General features: G+C 45.9%; 1 protein-coding gene across 1 annotated transcript in view; it reads left to right on the forward strand.

The window, feature by feature from the left end:
* Positions 1-16665, forward strand: part of xpo5 (exportin 5) — a gene marked incomplete at its 3' end in the record, with an annotated part of 57319 nt that overhangs the window by 20572 nt on the left and 20082 nt on the right. Inside the window, exons 6-10 of the mRNA XM_084322080.1 lie at positions 1908-2093; positions 2981-3057; positions 4707-4745; positions 9540-9639; positions 13045-13131. Coding sequence (XP_084178206.1) covers positions 1908-2093; positions 2981-3057; positions 4707-4745; positions 9540-9639; positions 13045-13131 — 489 coding nt within the window. The remainder of the gene's footprint in view (positions 1-1907; positions 2094-2980; positions 3058-4706; positions 4746-9539; positions 9640-13044; positions 13132-16665) is intronic.

Genomic DNA, 16665 nt, shown 5'->3' on the forward strand with positions numbered 1-16665 from the left:
TCCCCTCCGGTACTTGAGGTAACAGCAGTCGCATCTTTTCACCTGCGCAGCTCGATCTCTCAGTGGCGAGGAGTAACGCGTGGGAGGCTCACGCTGCCCCCGACACTTCCTGATTCTACTGCGCAGGCGCACCAACCGACCTGTAGGAGTCGCTGTCCACAACGCCCGATCCCCACCCATCAGTTTCCCACCCCCTAATACGGCCAATGTGTATTAGTGCGGACGACCAGCTAAACTGAAAGCAAATGTGGAGCGCTGGGCTCGAACAGGCAAGCCCAGCGTCTCCAGATTTCGTGGCGAGCGCATTGCCCACTACGCCACGTAGCCGCCTTATGTATTTTACATGTTAATAAAATTGCATTTATCTATAGTCCTAATTCTGTCACTGTTTGATGTCACAAAGAAGGGTGTATCCGAAAGCTGTCTACAACATTTGTAACGGGTAAACAAATAATAAACCGTATTAGACATTTGTTATTGATGAATAGGCTTCACTTCAGATTAGGGCACACAGTAGCATCTGCAAATGATTTGTAGACGTTTTATGAATGTCTTAACAAATCATTTGTTGAACATGAACAAATAAATGGAGGTACAGGTATAGTCGTTTTTTTCATATCCATTTTTCAAAGCATCCGCAAATGTGTTACTACACATTAAACAACATTATTTAATGATGAACAAATCAAGTACAAAAATGTTGACAATGAGTTATAAATAATGTAGAACTAATTTGTAAATGTTATACAAATATAGTTATAAATGATTTAATAATAATTTACGAATGTGTATAAATGATTTGTTCATGATTAGTTCATTATCTACAAATACCCTTATAAAGGTCTTATAACTGGGTGTTATTATAAAGTGTTCGGAATTTGTCTTGGTCATCTGGTGCGTCGACATTAACGGACAATTGAAGTAGAATAAAATGGCTTGTTGTACTAATCTATATGTACTGTACTAATCTATATGTACTGTACTAATCTATATGTACTGTACTATATGTACTGTACTAATCTATATGTACTGTACTAATCTATATGTACTGTACTATATGTACTGTACTAATCTATATGTACTGTACTAATCTATATGTACTGTACTATATGTACTGTACTAATCTATATGTACTGTACTAATCTATATGTACTGTACTATATGTACTGTACTAATCTATATGTACTGTACTAATCTATATGTATATTCCAGAAAATGGACCTGGCCAGGAATTGAAGGTGAGAAAACATGTCCTCTCTGCTTTCAACATGGTCTCTTATTAATCTTTCAACAAAGTGTCGTGACTACTTTGAACCAACGCCGATCTGTTTCCGTCTCCCTCCCTCCTCCCCTCCCTCCCCCCCCTCCCTCCCTCTCCCTCCCCTCTCTCCCCCCTCCCTCCTCCCCTCTCTCCTTCCCCTCCCTCCCTCCCTCCCCCTCCCTCCCTCCCTCCCTCCCTCCCTCCTCCTCCCTCCCTCCCTCCCTCCCTCCCTCCCTCCCTCCCTCCCTCCCTCCCTCCCTCCCTCCCTCCCTCCCTCCCTCCCTCCCTCCCTCCCTCCCTCCCTCTCTCCCTCCCTCCCTCCATCCCTCCCTCCCTCCCTCCTTCCCTCCCTCCCTCCCTCCCTCCCTCCCTCCCTCCCTCCCTCCTCCCTCCCTCTCTCCCCTCCCTCTCCCTCTCCCCCTCCCTCCCTCCCTCCCTCCCTCCCTCCCTCCCTCCCTCCCTCCCTCCCTCCCTCCCTCCCTCTCCTCTCCCCTCCCCTCCTCCCCTCCCCTCCCTCCCTCCCTCCCTCCCTCCCTCCCCTCTCCTCCCTCCCTCCCTCCCTCCCTCCCTCCCTCCCTCCCTCCCTCTCCCTCCCTCCCTCCCTCCCTCTCTCTCTCCCCCCCTCCCCCCCCCCCCCCCCCGGTAGGCCAAAGCCCATTGCCGGGTTGCCGTGGCGACCCTGAACACGCTGGCGGGCTACATCGACTGGGTGGTCCTCGCCCACATCACCAACGACAACTGTCGCCTGCTGGAGATCCTGTGCCTCCTGCTGGGAGAGACGGAGCTGCAGCTGGAGGCGGCCGAGTGCCTCCTCATCGCCATCAGCCGCAAGGTCAGTCCCCCCCCCCCCCCCCCCCCTCAGTCACCATCAGCCTCGAGGTCAGAGGTCAGTCCCCTCCACGGGGGCCTGTTCTTGTTCCTGCTCTTAATTTAATGGATCTAGATTTGAGCCTCTCTCTTAGACTTTTAGTCGTGTCACTTGTCTGGTATTTGTCTGGAACTTGTTTTATGTATTTGTTATGTTTGTTTGTTGGATCACGTCGCTCTGTGTTCCAATGAGATGTTTACTAGCGATGCACCGATCCGATCCCCCCATACCGTTATCTGAAATGAAATGAAAAAAAGAAGGAAATAAATAAATGTAACCCTGACTAACCGTACCGTCGTGCACTTGTCCTAATAAACTAACCTACACTGTAACACGCAACACTCTGATGAACAGCTGATGGAGTCGTGTCCTTCCTGATACAACTTGTCGCGTACAGAACTCGTAAGTCGAGCTTTGGATAAAAGCGTTGCAGCTAGTGATGCACGATATATCGGCCGATATGGCAGTTTTTTTACACATCGGTATCGGTCCGATATCAAGATAGGGCCGATATAAAAAAAAAAAAAAAAAAAAAAAAAAAATTTTAATCTTTTTTTTTAAAATTCTTTTTACATGTTTTGGCCTTAAATAGTTTCAAAATATCAGTCATTTCTGAAAATAAGTTACAAAAGTAAAAAAATTATGCGTTTTGGAAAATAGCTCTTTATTTGATTATCATAAAGTGTTTTCTATACAGAGATATCGACATTGGTAAATATCGGTATCGGCCAGAACAGCAATATTAATATCGGTATCGGCCACAATTTTCACATCGGTGCATCACTAGTTGCAGCTAAATGACTCTAAATGTAAACGTAGTGATCACTGGTCACTGTGTTGTCGACCCTCAGGGGAAGCTGACGGACCGGAAACCGCTCATGCTCCTGTTTGACGACGTCGCCATGCACTGCATCCTGTCTGCCGCGCAGTGAGTACCGTAATGACAGGAGGAGCCGCGCAGTGAGTACCGTAATGACAGGAGGAGCCGCGCAGTGAGTACCGTAATGACAGGAGGAGCCGCGCAGTGAGTCTTATCTCCTCTCTCTATAAACACCCAGACAGTACCGTAATGACAGGAGGAGCCGCGCAGTGAGTCTTATCTTCTCTCTCTATAAACACCCAGACAGTACCGTAATGACAGGAGGAGCCGCGCAGTGAGTCTTATCTCCTCTCTCTATAAACACCCAGACAGTACCGTAATGACAGGAGGAGCCGCGCAGTGAGTCTTATCTTCTCTCTCTATAAACACCCAGACAGTACCGTAATGACAGGAGGAGCAGCGCAGTGAGTCTTATCTCCTCTCTCTATAAACACCCAGACAGTACCGTAATGACAGGAGGAGCAGCGCAGTGAGTCTTATCTCCTCTCTCTATAAACACAAGTCACCTGTACCGAACCCAGTTTAGGGAAAGGGGTGTAGGGGTAGTGAATAGGATACGAACCTGGTTTAAAGGAAAACTCCAACATTTTGGGAAATTAGCTTATTTAACATCTTCCCTGGAGTTAGACAAGAAGATACATACCTTTTTTGTCTCTGTGCGTGCATTAGGCTTAGGGAACAGTCGCTCCGTTAGCGTAGCTTAGCTTCATCACTGGAAGTGGGGGGGTTTTAGAGCCTGACGTTCCCTTACAGTGGCCTACAGTCACCAAATACACTCCAAATACAACTCCAAAACGTTCCTGTAAACATGTTGTGACCTGTGTATTTACCACATGGAGAAATAAAAAATAATTGAATTAGACAATTACGTTTTCTAAGCAGATATACTCTGATTTTTTTTTTGCCGAACGACTCCTCTCTGCGCGCACTCAGTGGTTTCTACGTGGAAGCCGTGTTTGTTTACATTCTCATTCATTCAAAGGATCCAAACCGATTGAAGTTTATGGATACCATGACTTAAAATCCTCTTACCTTGACGATTAAAAGCCTCCCCAATTTAGAAAACGGTAATCCAATGGCTGGTATTGATATACTGCACGCTAACGGAGCTAACCAGCAACCGGACACTCAAGCAAATAACGAGAGCAATGACTTCCTTTCTGGGGGTTTTCAAAATAAAAGAGCGACGTCTATAGCAGCGGAATACGTTTATTTTGTACATTATCTAAAGTTAACACAAACCTAAACTAACGTTACAACTAAAATGTTGGTTCAAAATGTCGAATTCAATTATTTTTTATTTCTTCACGTGGTGAATACACGGGTCACAACATGTTTACAGGAACGTTTTGGAGTTGTATTTGGAGTTGTATTTGGAGTTGTATTTGGAGTGTATTTGGTGACTGTAGGACACTGTAAGGGAACGTCAGGCTCTAAAACCCCCCCACTTCCAGTGATGAAGCTAAGCTACGCTAACGGAGCGACTGTTCCCTAAGCTAAATGCACGCACAGAGACAAAAAAGTTATGTATCTTCTTGTCTAACTCCAGGGAAGATGTTAAATAAGCTAATTTCCCAAAATGTTGGAGTTTTCCTTTAAGGTAAGGGATGTAGGGCAGCACATCACCAGGGCTATGAGGTTACTCTGTCCTCCTCCTCCAGTTGTGACGATTGACACGTGTCTCTGTCTGTTCTCAGGTCTGCAGATGGAGGAGCAGCCAAATCATCTCCAACGCAGTAAGTAACGTCAACATGGAGCTCCTTGAACTAAGAGAACCCGCTACTAGGGATGTCCCGATCACGTTTTTTTGCTCCCGATCCGATCCCGATCATGTGATTTTGAGTATCTACCGATACCGATATTTCCCGATCCGATCAAAAAAAAATAATTAAATGTTAACACTTTGACTGCCGGGACCCGTCTTTAGACGTCTTTGCTGGCCATGCTAAAGTTGCCGGGGGACGCTGTACAGCGTCCTTATATCAATATTTCAAAAATCTGCGATCGGATTCATAATGTCCCTCCGCTGGCCTGAGATCCACCAGCAGGACCCACTGAGCTCTCTGGCGGTTCAGGAGCGCCATCTGGTGGCCGATCGGCGCAACCGCTTAACAGGAAGCGCAGTAGAGGTTTTGCTGGTCGGCCATATTACTTCCGGGCACTCGGTATAGGTTCCGGCACTCTAGCTCGTCACACTACATAGCGATCGATTGCCAATAACTCGATAAACAACATGATTTGGACGTATATACCATTATACAAGCTGGAGATGGACCGGGTAATAATATATCCCATAATGATAAAATTTCTACTCGACGATGATCGCCCAACGGCGCGCGGAGACTGGGGTGAGTTTCAGCGTGTAACGTTACCGTCTTCGATAATAACTGATATTATCAACATTTGACCCACATTAGATGATTGGTATAACGCTGCCCACGGAATTATAAACGCCCCCTCGCCCATCCGGTCAACATCAGATGACGTGTAGTAACTTCTAGAAGTACGTCTAGTTGGAATTTTTTATATTGCGCTGATTGCCATCAAACTGTATTTCATCATCAATATAATGCATTTGGGGCTATATATCACGTTCTGGAGAAAGCTGCAGAAAGAGATGAAAACATACTTATACATTAGACCATACTTTACTATGAATATGTGAATGAAAAAGTTTAACGTTGCTACACAATGAACAATACATATAGGACTTTGAATGGGCCCTAATAATGGCAATGTAGCAATAGAATTTAAAAAGTTATAGCCCTGCAAAGAAGGGGACTTTCTCCATAGACAAATAGCGCTGGCAATCTATGGTATATCATTAATTTAACCTTAGGCAACCAAAGTGTTAATTATTATTATTATTATTTTTTACTTTTTTTTTTTATTCAACAAACATGACCATGTTCACGTCTTAAACTCATACTGAGGCCTTAGTTTTGGTTTTAAATTGCATATCATCATTCATTTATTTATTGTCACACAGAGCAGAAGAATTTTGCCAAAACAAACCAATAGTATCCAGCTGCAGAACGGCAGACCAGCCACTCTCTCAGACCCAAATGCATTTCCTTTGATTTAATTATACATCAAATGATTTATGTCAAGGATTGCAATGCCTCGCTTGAATGAAGTTAACTTTTCACCTGGTTTGGTTTATTACAAGCATTATTAACGTGGCTATGATTCAAGCGGTTTGTAAAAAAAAACATCTTTAAATTTTTTTTATAAGTATGCAGTATCATACCTACATCTTTGATGTTTATAGCAAACCAACCCGTTTGTAAATCCGTCAATATTTCAGCGTGTTATGAGTATTTTTGTCTGTGCAGCTCACTCACTCTCACTCAAGGCTGACTGGAGCAAGATGGCGGCGGTTCAGTGACGCTGGTGACTCCGCCTTAAAGGATAACTCCACTATTTTGGGAAATTAGCTTATTTAACATCTTCCCTGGAGTTAGACAAGAAGATGCATACCTTTTTTGTCTCTGTGCGTGCATTTTAGCTTTGGGAATAGATGCTCCGTTAGCATAGCTTAGCTTCATCACTGGAAGTGAGGCAGGACAGTAGCCTTACAGTGCCTTACAGTGTATTGCAAGGTCTGACATTGACCAAACTTGATATGCATGACCTTGGTGGGCTCTAGGTCAACTCCTGAAAAGGGGGTCAATGTCAGACTTTGCAATCAAAAGTTAGGGGGCTAATAACCCTTGCCATAATTTCAGTGCGCCCCTAACTTTTGATTGCAAGGTCTGACATTGACCCCCTTTTCAGGAGTTGACCTAGAGCCCACCAAGGTCATGCATATCAAGTTTGGTCAATGTCAGACCTTGCAATACACTGTAAGGCACTGTAAGGCTACTGTCCTGCCTCACTTCCAGTGATGAAGCTAAGCTATGCTAACGGAGCATCTATTCCCAAAGCTAAAATGCACGCACAGAGACAAAAAAGGTATGCATCTTCTTGTCTAACTCCAGGGAAGATGTTAAATAAGCTAATTTCCCAAAATAGTGGAGTTATCCTTTAAGCTATCTAGTGTTCTATAGATATCTATGGCTGTCCCGCCCGCTCTGCTTCACTGGGAAACCGAGACGGAGAGAGAGAGAGAGAGAGAGAGAGAGAGAGTCCCTGCTGTCAGCGGAGTGTGCTGTGTGCGCGAGGGATTTCCACTCTCTATTGTGTCCAATAGACGAGCGCCTTTTTCCGATGTGTTCGAATGTGGTGTGTGTGTGTGTATGTGCGTGCGCTGGGCTGCTCCTGAGAATAACGTGGTGTGTGTGTGTGTGTGTGTGTGTGTGCGCTGTAGAGCTGTCCCCGAAGCCTGTTTTTTGGGATTCTATATTATATCCAATAGACGAGCGCCCTTTTCGACCGCGTGACATTGTTCAGAAAGTTTGGTGCGCTTGACAAATTGCAGTGTGAAAGCAAACCGAACCAAATGAAGAATGCAACAATGTTGCAACTTCACCCCCCCCCGAATCGCACAGAGTCCGCCAAAACTATATGTGAAAGCGACCTACGTACCTGGGTCTTTGGCTTGATTCTCTCAACTCACTTTCAAGTCACATGTTGATGCTGTGATGAAGAAAACAAATTGCAGCCTGAGAATATTGCATCGTTCTTATTAACTGTTTTTCTCTTCAATAATCATTACACGGCTGGTACTTCCAATAGTGGACTACGCAGACATAGTCTTATCAGAACACCTCATTATCAAACCTCCGTCCTTTAAATGTCACTTTATTGAGGTGGCCCTTATAGAACCCATCACTGTCTTATGTTTGAGTGGTTAAACTGGCTTTCCCCTGCCTCAATTCAGAAGACATTTTCATTCGTTGCTTTTTGTTTACAAATGTATTTACTTTAATTATCCCCCCTATCTAAAGCAGTTCCTAATTCCATATAGTTCAACTTATAATTTAAGACACACGGATCATCCTTTCTTCATTATACCTCGAACCACAAGTTATCGGTCGACTTGCCTTTAAATATAAAGCACCAGCTGATTGGAACAAACTGCCTAGTTCGCTCAGATCTCTCACTTCTTACCGGCTATTTAAGACATCTTTGTTTACTCATCTGCAGACTACTTGCACTTGTTACTAATTGCATCTGATGTACTGTGTTATGGTTTACATGTTTACAGATCAAACTGTAATCTTTTATGTACACTTATATGGAAACATATATATATATTCAGGGCTGTACACTGCGATGAGATGATCGCGAATTGCCCCTTTAATTGGCCGTTGCGATTGGTAAATATTATCTGGGGGCGGGCTTGCGAGTAGTGCTTTCAAGCCTTGCATTCGCATTTCACTCCTAAATTATCCAAGGCGTGTGATGACGCGATGACGTCACTCACGTGAGCTGAGCAGTGAGCACTCAGCAGGCATGATCAGCGGGAACAATCGACTGAGCACTCACTCTGATAGACTGGCTGACTGTCTGATTTAGCTATGAAGAAAAGTAAAGTTAGTATTGCTTCATATTTTCGACGCGTTCGACCTATAGTGAGCCGAACTGAACTGAACTCAGACACACGGAGAGAGCTGCGGCGTCTGCTGCTCCTCCTCCAGCCCTCTCGCACCCGTGGCTGTTGTAAACACTAGTCTCTAGTGGGACACTGGGACCTCGGTGAGCCTGCCAGCCGGCTAGCTACTGATAGCTCCTGATATCAACAAATGCTGCAGCAAGTCTAGTAGTGCATGATAGCTCGCGTCAGCTCACTGTTCAAAACGAAACGTCACATTAAACTAAATAGTTCACCGAGGAGTTGTCTTATATAGCAGTAGCTACAGATAGCTCCTGATATCAATGTCTTATGAGTCGATGCGTATTCGAGCTGAGGGCACGCTGAATATAGTCAATAGGGTCCAGCTGCAGCGCCGGAGAATCCTGGCCGTAGCTGGAGGCTACAGTATAGGGTCCAGCTGCAGCTCCGGAGAATCCTGGCCGTAGCTGGAGGCTACAGTATAGGGTCCAGCTGCAGCTCCGGAGAATCCTGGCCGTAGCTGGAGGCTACTCGAGTACACACAGACAGTGGAGCTGGTTGCATATAGCGAGCATTTTGACTTGTTGCGTGGTGGCGATGTCTCGCAGATAATACAACTACAAGTATGATTATATAATATATATATTTTATTAAAGAAAAAAATTATATAAATATTTTTTTTTTTTTTAAATAAAAAACAATCGATATAAATAATGGTAAAATTGTTATTAAAAAATGTGCCCCTAAAAAAAATTTTTTTGCCCCTAAATTTCTCATTTAGGGGCAAGTGTGCCCCTAGTGGAAAAAGCTTAGCGTACAGCCCTGTATTGACGATCTTCTTGGGAGGAATCGGTGTGGACTGCGGGGGGTGAGCTTGGGAGAGCGTCTGTCAGTGTAGAAGTCTATTTTGTTGTCTTGTGTTTTTGTTTAGTTATGTATTGTATGTTTTGTATTTTATGTTAAGGACCCCCTGGAAAACGAGATGGCATATCTCAAGGGGTTTATCCTTCTGCTCTTTTCTTGTGCTCTGCAGACCAGTGGAGCCCCCGGGGGTGGCGGAGCGTCAGTACACCTTCCTGAAGAGGCTGTGTCAGGTCCTCTGTGCCGTGGGCAGCCAGCTCTGCACGCTCCTGGTGAGTCCGCCCCCCTGCTGGGGAGGGTCAGGGTCGGGGCACAGGACTGTAGAGGGGCAGGTGGGGTCAGGGTCAGGGCACAGGACTGTAGAGGGGCAGGTGGGGTCGGGGCACAGGACTGTAGAGGGGCAGGTGGGGTCAGGGTCGGGGCACAGGACTGTAGAGGGGCAGGTGGGGTCGGGGCACAGGACTGTAGAGGGGCAGGTGGGGTCGGGGCACAGGACTGTAGAGGGGCAGGTGGGGTCGGGGCACAGGACTGTAGAGGGGCAGGTGGGGTCGGGGCACAGGACTGTAGAGGGGCAGGTGGGGTCGGGGCACAGGACTGTAGAGGGGCAGGTGGGGTCAGGGCACAGGACTGTAGAGGGGCAGGTGGGGTCGGGGCACAGGACTGTAGAGGGGCAGGTGGGGTCGGGGCACAGGACTGTAGAGGGGCAGGTGGGGCCGGGGCACAGGACTGTAGAGGGGCAGGTGGGGTCAGGGCCGGGGCACAGGACTGTAGAGGGGCAGGTGGGGTCGGGGCACAGGACTGTAGAGGGGCAGGTGGGGTCGGGGCACAGGACTGTAGAGGGGCAGGTGGGGTCGGGGCACAGGACTGTAGAGGGGCAGGTGGGGTCAGGGCCGGGGCACAGGACTGTAGAGGGGCAGGTGGGGTCGGGGCACAGGACTGTAGAGGGGCAGGTGGGGTCGGGGCACAGGACTGTAGAGGGGCAGGTGGGGTCGGGGCACAGGACTGTAGAGGGGCAGGTGGGGTCGGGGCACAGGACTGTAGAGGGGCAGGTGCCCAAAGGCTGAAAAGGGCACTGGCCCTGCGAAGCGAGTGCGCGAAGCACGTGAGCCCAATTTTTGGGGGGCTTTTTTTGGGCGGGGGGCCCCCTTTTTAGGGTTTTGGTGATCAAATATTGAATATTGAACTATAATAATCAGTGCAGGAGCTCACTTATCCTTGAAAGACACTTTTATCACTGACTTAAAAGGCCCATACAGCTCCATAAATGTTCAGGGGGGAGGGAATAAGTGCTTACCCTACAGACCCCAAGAAGTGCTGTATATTCTGTATTGTTTAATATAAATAAAAAAATATAAAAGTGTGTGTGTATATATATATATATATACACACATATATACACTCTGTCTTGGGTCGGTCGTCCCTACGAACACAATTGGCAGTGTTTTGCCGGTGGGAAGCTGGTGGGGGTATGAGTCATAAGATTACAGTATGAGTTGTCGCAACAGTGACTCCTACTGGTTGGTCGGGGCGCCTGTTCAGCAGGGAGGGGGTCTGGGCGGGAACTTCCACACGTGTTACGTTCTCCCAGTGAAACTCCTCGCTGTCAGGTGAAGGGTCTGGTGACTCCACATGTATCGGAGGAGGCGTGTGGTAGTTCTACACCCTCCCCAGACCGACAGTAGAGCAGCGTGTGGTGGTCTACACCCTCCCCAGACCGACAGTAGGGCAGCATGTGGTAGTCTACACCCTCCCCAGACCAACAGTAGGGCAGCATGTGGTAGTCTACACCCTCCCCAGACCGACAGTAGGGCAGCATGTGGTAGTCTACACCCTCCCCAGACCGACAGTAGGGCAGCATGTGGTACTTCTACACCCTCCCCAGACCGACAGTAGAGCAGCGTGTGGTGGTCTACACCCTCCCCAGACCGACAGTAGGGCAGCATGTGGTAGTCTACACCCTCCCCAGACCGACAGTAGGGCAGCATGTGGTAGTCTACACCCTCCCCAGACCGACAGTAGGGCAGCATGTGGTACTTCTACACCCTCCCCAGACCGACAATAGAGCAGCGTGTGGTGGTCTACACCCTCCCCAGACCGTCAGTAGGGCAGCTTGTGGTAGTCTACACCCTCCTCAGACTGACAGTAGGGCAGCATGTGGTAGTCTACACCCTCCCCAGACCGACAGTAGGGCAGCATGTGGTAGTTCTACACCCTCCCCAGACCGACAGTAGGGCAGCATGTGGTAGTCTACACCCTCCCCAGACCCACAGTAGGGCAGCATGTGGTAGTCTACACCCTCCCCAGACTGACAGTAGGGCAGCATGTGGTAGTCTACACCCTCCCCAGACCGACAGTAGGGCAGCATGTGGTAGTCTACACCCTCCCCAGACCGACAGTAGGGCAGCATGTGGTAGTCTACACCCTCCCCAGACCGACAGTAGGGCAGCATGTGGTAGTCTACACACCCTCTCCAGACCAACAGTAGGGCAGCGTGTGATAGTCTACTCTACACCCTAACCCAGACCGACAGTAGGGCAGCATGTGGTAGTCTACACACCCTCTCCAGACCAACAGTAGGGCAGCGTGTGATAGTCTACACCAGGGGTGCCCAACCTTTTTTGAACCAAGATCTACTTTTTAATTTACCACCTAGCCGAGAGCTACCAGCCAAAATTGTATATTGTAAGCCGTCATTTGAGGCTTTATAAAAGCAGCATAATGAACACAAATATGTCAGTGCCGAGTCCGACCTCATCTTAAATAACAGCATTGCTTGTTGTAGTTAACAAAGAGAGGCAGAGTTGATTTTGCACAATTCTTTTTTTTGTTTTTTTTTTTTTTTTTTATAATCGAATTTTATTAATCGAGATCTACTTGAAATCAGCCCGCGATCTACCTGTCGATCGCGATCGACTGGTTGGGCACCACTGGTCTACACCCTCCCCAGACTGACAGTAGGGCAGCATGTGAACGACCAGGAGGGAATTGGGAATTGAAAATATGAAAATAAATAAAATAGTCTACATATTGGCAGTAACTGAAATGTTTGGCCACAAAAGGCAGAGCTGTCTCTGAATGACCTTCCTTTTTTTTTTTTTTTTCTTTTTTTTTTTTATCTTTTCCCCCCTCCATTTTCCTCAGATTTTCTCCCATCCCAATGTTAGTCGTATGCCAATTCCAATCCCTTCCTGGTCGCTGCGCACTTACCCCCCACAGTCAGATCATCTGGGAGAGTGGAGGCTACCACGTGCTTCCTCAGACACACGTCCAGCCAATCACCGCTTCTTTTCACCTGGCAGCGCGGATTCTCACTGAGAGGGCGTAGCGTGTGGGAGGACCACACTATCCCCCTCAGGTCCTATCCGCGCTTAGCAGGCGCCCCGACCGAACTGTAGGAGTCGCTGTTTACAACGACCCGGACCCACCCCGCCAGCTTCTCCCACCCTCTAATACAGCCAATTGTATTAGTGTGAACGGCCAGCCAAGCTGGTGACAACCCCGGAGCTGTGAGCTGGATTCGAACAGGCGAATCCAGCTCACAGCTCCGGGGTTGGTGACGAACGCAATCTCCGCTACGCCACCTAACCGCTCTGAATGACCTTCCTGACCCCTGAACGACCTTCCTTCCTGACCCCTGAACGACCTTCCTGACCCCTGAACGACCTTCATGTCCACAGGGTTCAGATGTAGCAGATGTTAACGTTCCTGCGAACCTCAACAAGTACCTGGAAGCCTTCCTCTCCTTCACCACACACCCCAGTCAGGTGAGCCACGGCTGTTTTCACTCCTCACTTCACTTGTATCCCATAATGATGTCTTGGGCGTCGACTTTCAAACATTCAAATAGCCGTTAAGTAGCGATGTTCGATATTGGCTTTTTTTTTTTTTACCCATGCCGATATTGTCCAACTCTTAATTTCTGATATCAACCGATACCGATATATGCAATAATTTCAGGTAATTAGCATTTCATATCTCTCGCCGTGGAATTAACACAACATTGTGCATACTTTTGACAATAAATAAAATCAGAATTTGTTCTTACTTGCTTGCCTGGGTAAATAAAGGTTAAATAAATGTAAAAACCGATACCGATAATTTCCGATATCACATTTTAATGCCAATATCGGCCGATAATATCTGACATCCCTACCGTTAAGTAGTTTTATGTCAATATTGTTTTGTCTCAAAATATATTTCCCCTTGTTTTTACCGGCACCTATTTGTATTTATTTATTAGAGTTAAACAAAAGTAAAAAAATTTAAATAAAAAATACATAATAACTAGGGATGTCCCGATCAAATTCTTTTTGCTCCCGATCCGATCCCGATCATGTGATTTTGAGTATCTACCGATACCGATCCGACCGGGATTTTTTTTTTTTTTTAATATTATTATTTTTGTATCCCAATTTCTCACATTACATTCACCCTGAATGTTGACGTTATTCAGCTGAAAAGTTAACTTCATTCAAGTGAGGCATTGCAATCCTTGACATAAATCATTTGATGTATAATTAAATCAAAGGAAATGCGTTTGGGTCTGAGAGTGTGGCTGGTCTGCCGTTCTGCAGCTGGATACTATTGGTTTGTTTTGGCAAAATTCTTCTGCTCTGTGTGACAATAAATAAATTAATGATGATATGCAATTTAAAACCAAAACTAAGGCCTCAGTATGAGTTTAAGACGTGAACATGGTCATGTTTGTTGAATAAAAAATAAATAAATAAAAGAAAATCCATATTTCTTTTTCTTTTTTTGCCGATCCCGATCTTCGGAAAATCACGTGATCGGATCGGGACACATCACCATATTGTGAAGGAGAAGTTAGAAGCCTAGAGGCTTATCGAGAACTTCCCCTGTTTTGTAAAATCAAAACATACAAAAATATACATATTATTTTAAAAATACCAGTAATACATTCAAAAGATGTGTTAACTAGAGCTGCCGCGGTATTGATGTTTTCCTTACCGCACAAATTTGCAAAATATTTCCTACCGCCGCGGTTATTACCAAAAAAGAAAAAAAAAATTTTAATGCATTTTTTTAGTAGTAGTCTACTCTTTATAGCATATAGCCTGCCTCTAGTCTAAATGTCTATCTTTAGAGGATGACTTTGCAGCATGAATATTGTTTGGGATTCGGCAAGCACGCATTAGTTATTGAAAGTGAAACACGGATTCGAAGTTTCCCCTCTGGTCGTGCGCCGTTCACTCTGTGTCGCGGGCAGGGGTGGTTACCCCCCCGACCCTTTCTTATTATTATTACTATAAAGTTACTACCGTACTTTTCGCACTATAAGCCGCACTGGACTATAAGCCGCAGGTGTTTTAATGTTTAATTACCATATGTAAGGGTTCGTGCACAGAGGGGATTGTCACAATACTGTCGGACAAATAACAAGAATTAACTAATTTACAAGTTGTATTAAGTTTAGCAAATAAGGGAACAGATAAATAACATTTCAATGCAGTAAAAAAAGCTATTTTCGGGTTTGGTCCATATATAAGCCGCACTGTTATATAAGCCGCAGGGTCGAAAAATGGGGAAAAAAGCTGCGGCTTATAGTCCGAAAAGTACGGTACTTTATAATAAAGGCATTCGTTTTGTGGCATTAACATTATATAGTTATACGTTCAATAACATCAGTGTAACTGAGGGGTTACAAAACCCTGACTGTATTAAAGATTGTGATAGATTAAACCACTGCTAATTATTATTATTATTACTTGCCAGACAGTACAGTTATTATATGGCAGACACTCGGAATAAGACGGCACGGTGACAAGGAAATATCATTTATAGTATTTATTATTATGCAGCAATGTACAGAATGGGAATTAATTGATCGCGCTTTTATGGCGAAGAATAGGATAAAGTCAGTGAGTAGCAAAGTCAGTTGGAATGAATAATTCCTAAGCTAGGTATACTAGACCAAACGCCGCCTGGCGTGGGATGGCACTATAGGGGCAAACGATGGTACCGCTGGAGACAGGGGGTATCCTCCCAGAGATGTAAGCTCTGGAGGAAGGAAGAATGTTCGGATACTCAGTCTGTTCACTTGAAGAAAAGGGGTCTCGTACGGATCCAGTCCTTATAATCCAAATGCTCAGTAGCAAGGTAATAGCTGTAATCCAATTGCTCGATAGCAATGATGATAGCCAGCCAGCTTCGGTCCTCGAAGCTAGCCCGAGGTAAGATCTTCAAGGTGGTTAAATCCAAACGACAGTGGGTATTAACGATGCTCTTCTCCACGGTAGTATGTTCCACAATCACTATAATCCAACCAATACTGGTTCTGCAATCGCCGCAGTAGGTTCCAATATGCACATGTCCAGTAGTTCCACGACTAGGTCCTCCTCGTGTGCTGCACTAATTACTAAGTCCACGCACACTTGCTAAGGTTTTACACTAGTTACTAAATGAGCGAACTGCTTGGTAATGCTGCACAACGAACGAACTGCTGTTACACGATTCACACTAAATGACGACTCTTTACTTCACATTAAGCTAAGTCGAACTTGACGTTACTGCATTAGATCTGACACTTTCACTTGTTCACGTTAGGTTCACAACACTCTGTTTAGACGAACTGCTGCTGCGTTTGCTTGCTTAGACGAACTGCTACTGTTCGCGCCTTCCACGATATATATACTTAAGGGGCTTTCTAGTGCCAAGCCTCAGCTCTCGTCTGGAATCAATGCGCCGGCACCAGGCATGTTCCAACATGCCCAGACTCGCCTTTGAACCTGACTTCAGGGGCGTGGTACTTGGCGCCGCGAACGTCAAGGGCATTATCCAATGAGGAAAGCGAATATTACTATGATTCAAACGGAGGCTTAAAGGGATATAGCTTATATATATAAATAATATACAAGTTATATAAAACAATAAAACGTAGATTCTCAGCTTTAATCTGGCCCTTCACAACAATCAGCGTATTTACCGGACCATCTCAGTTCCTTTCTTTGCTCAGAGCGTGCTGAGTTGTCCCATTCTGCGGTCTGTTAATAAAGTTTTCAATCAGACAAGTGTATAGAACGAAGGGCTTTTATTATAACATTCGTTGCAGACAGTAAAATCATTATGTCTCGTTTAGTACTCCTGAGGAGCGATGGTAGTCCACTCCGGCGGGGAGCTAAAGCTAACGTTTATTAGCCGTATTGTGATGAGCTCTGATCAATGGCTGACATTCAGGACGTAAAAAACTGCAGGACGCTCCCAACGTGTGACGCGTCTCTCTTCTGACCAATCGGTGGTCTGCAATGTTTCACGTGACTTTTCTGGTACCCAATAGG

The sequence above is a fragment of the Notolepis coatsorum genome (assembly GCF_963971535.1).
Source record: "Notolepis coatsorum genome assembly, chromosome: 9".
NCBI lineage: Eukaryota > Metazoa > Chordata > Actinopteri > Aulopiformes > Paralepididae > Notolepis > Notolepis coatsorum.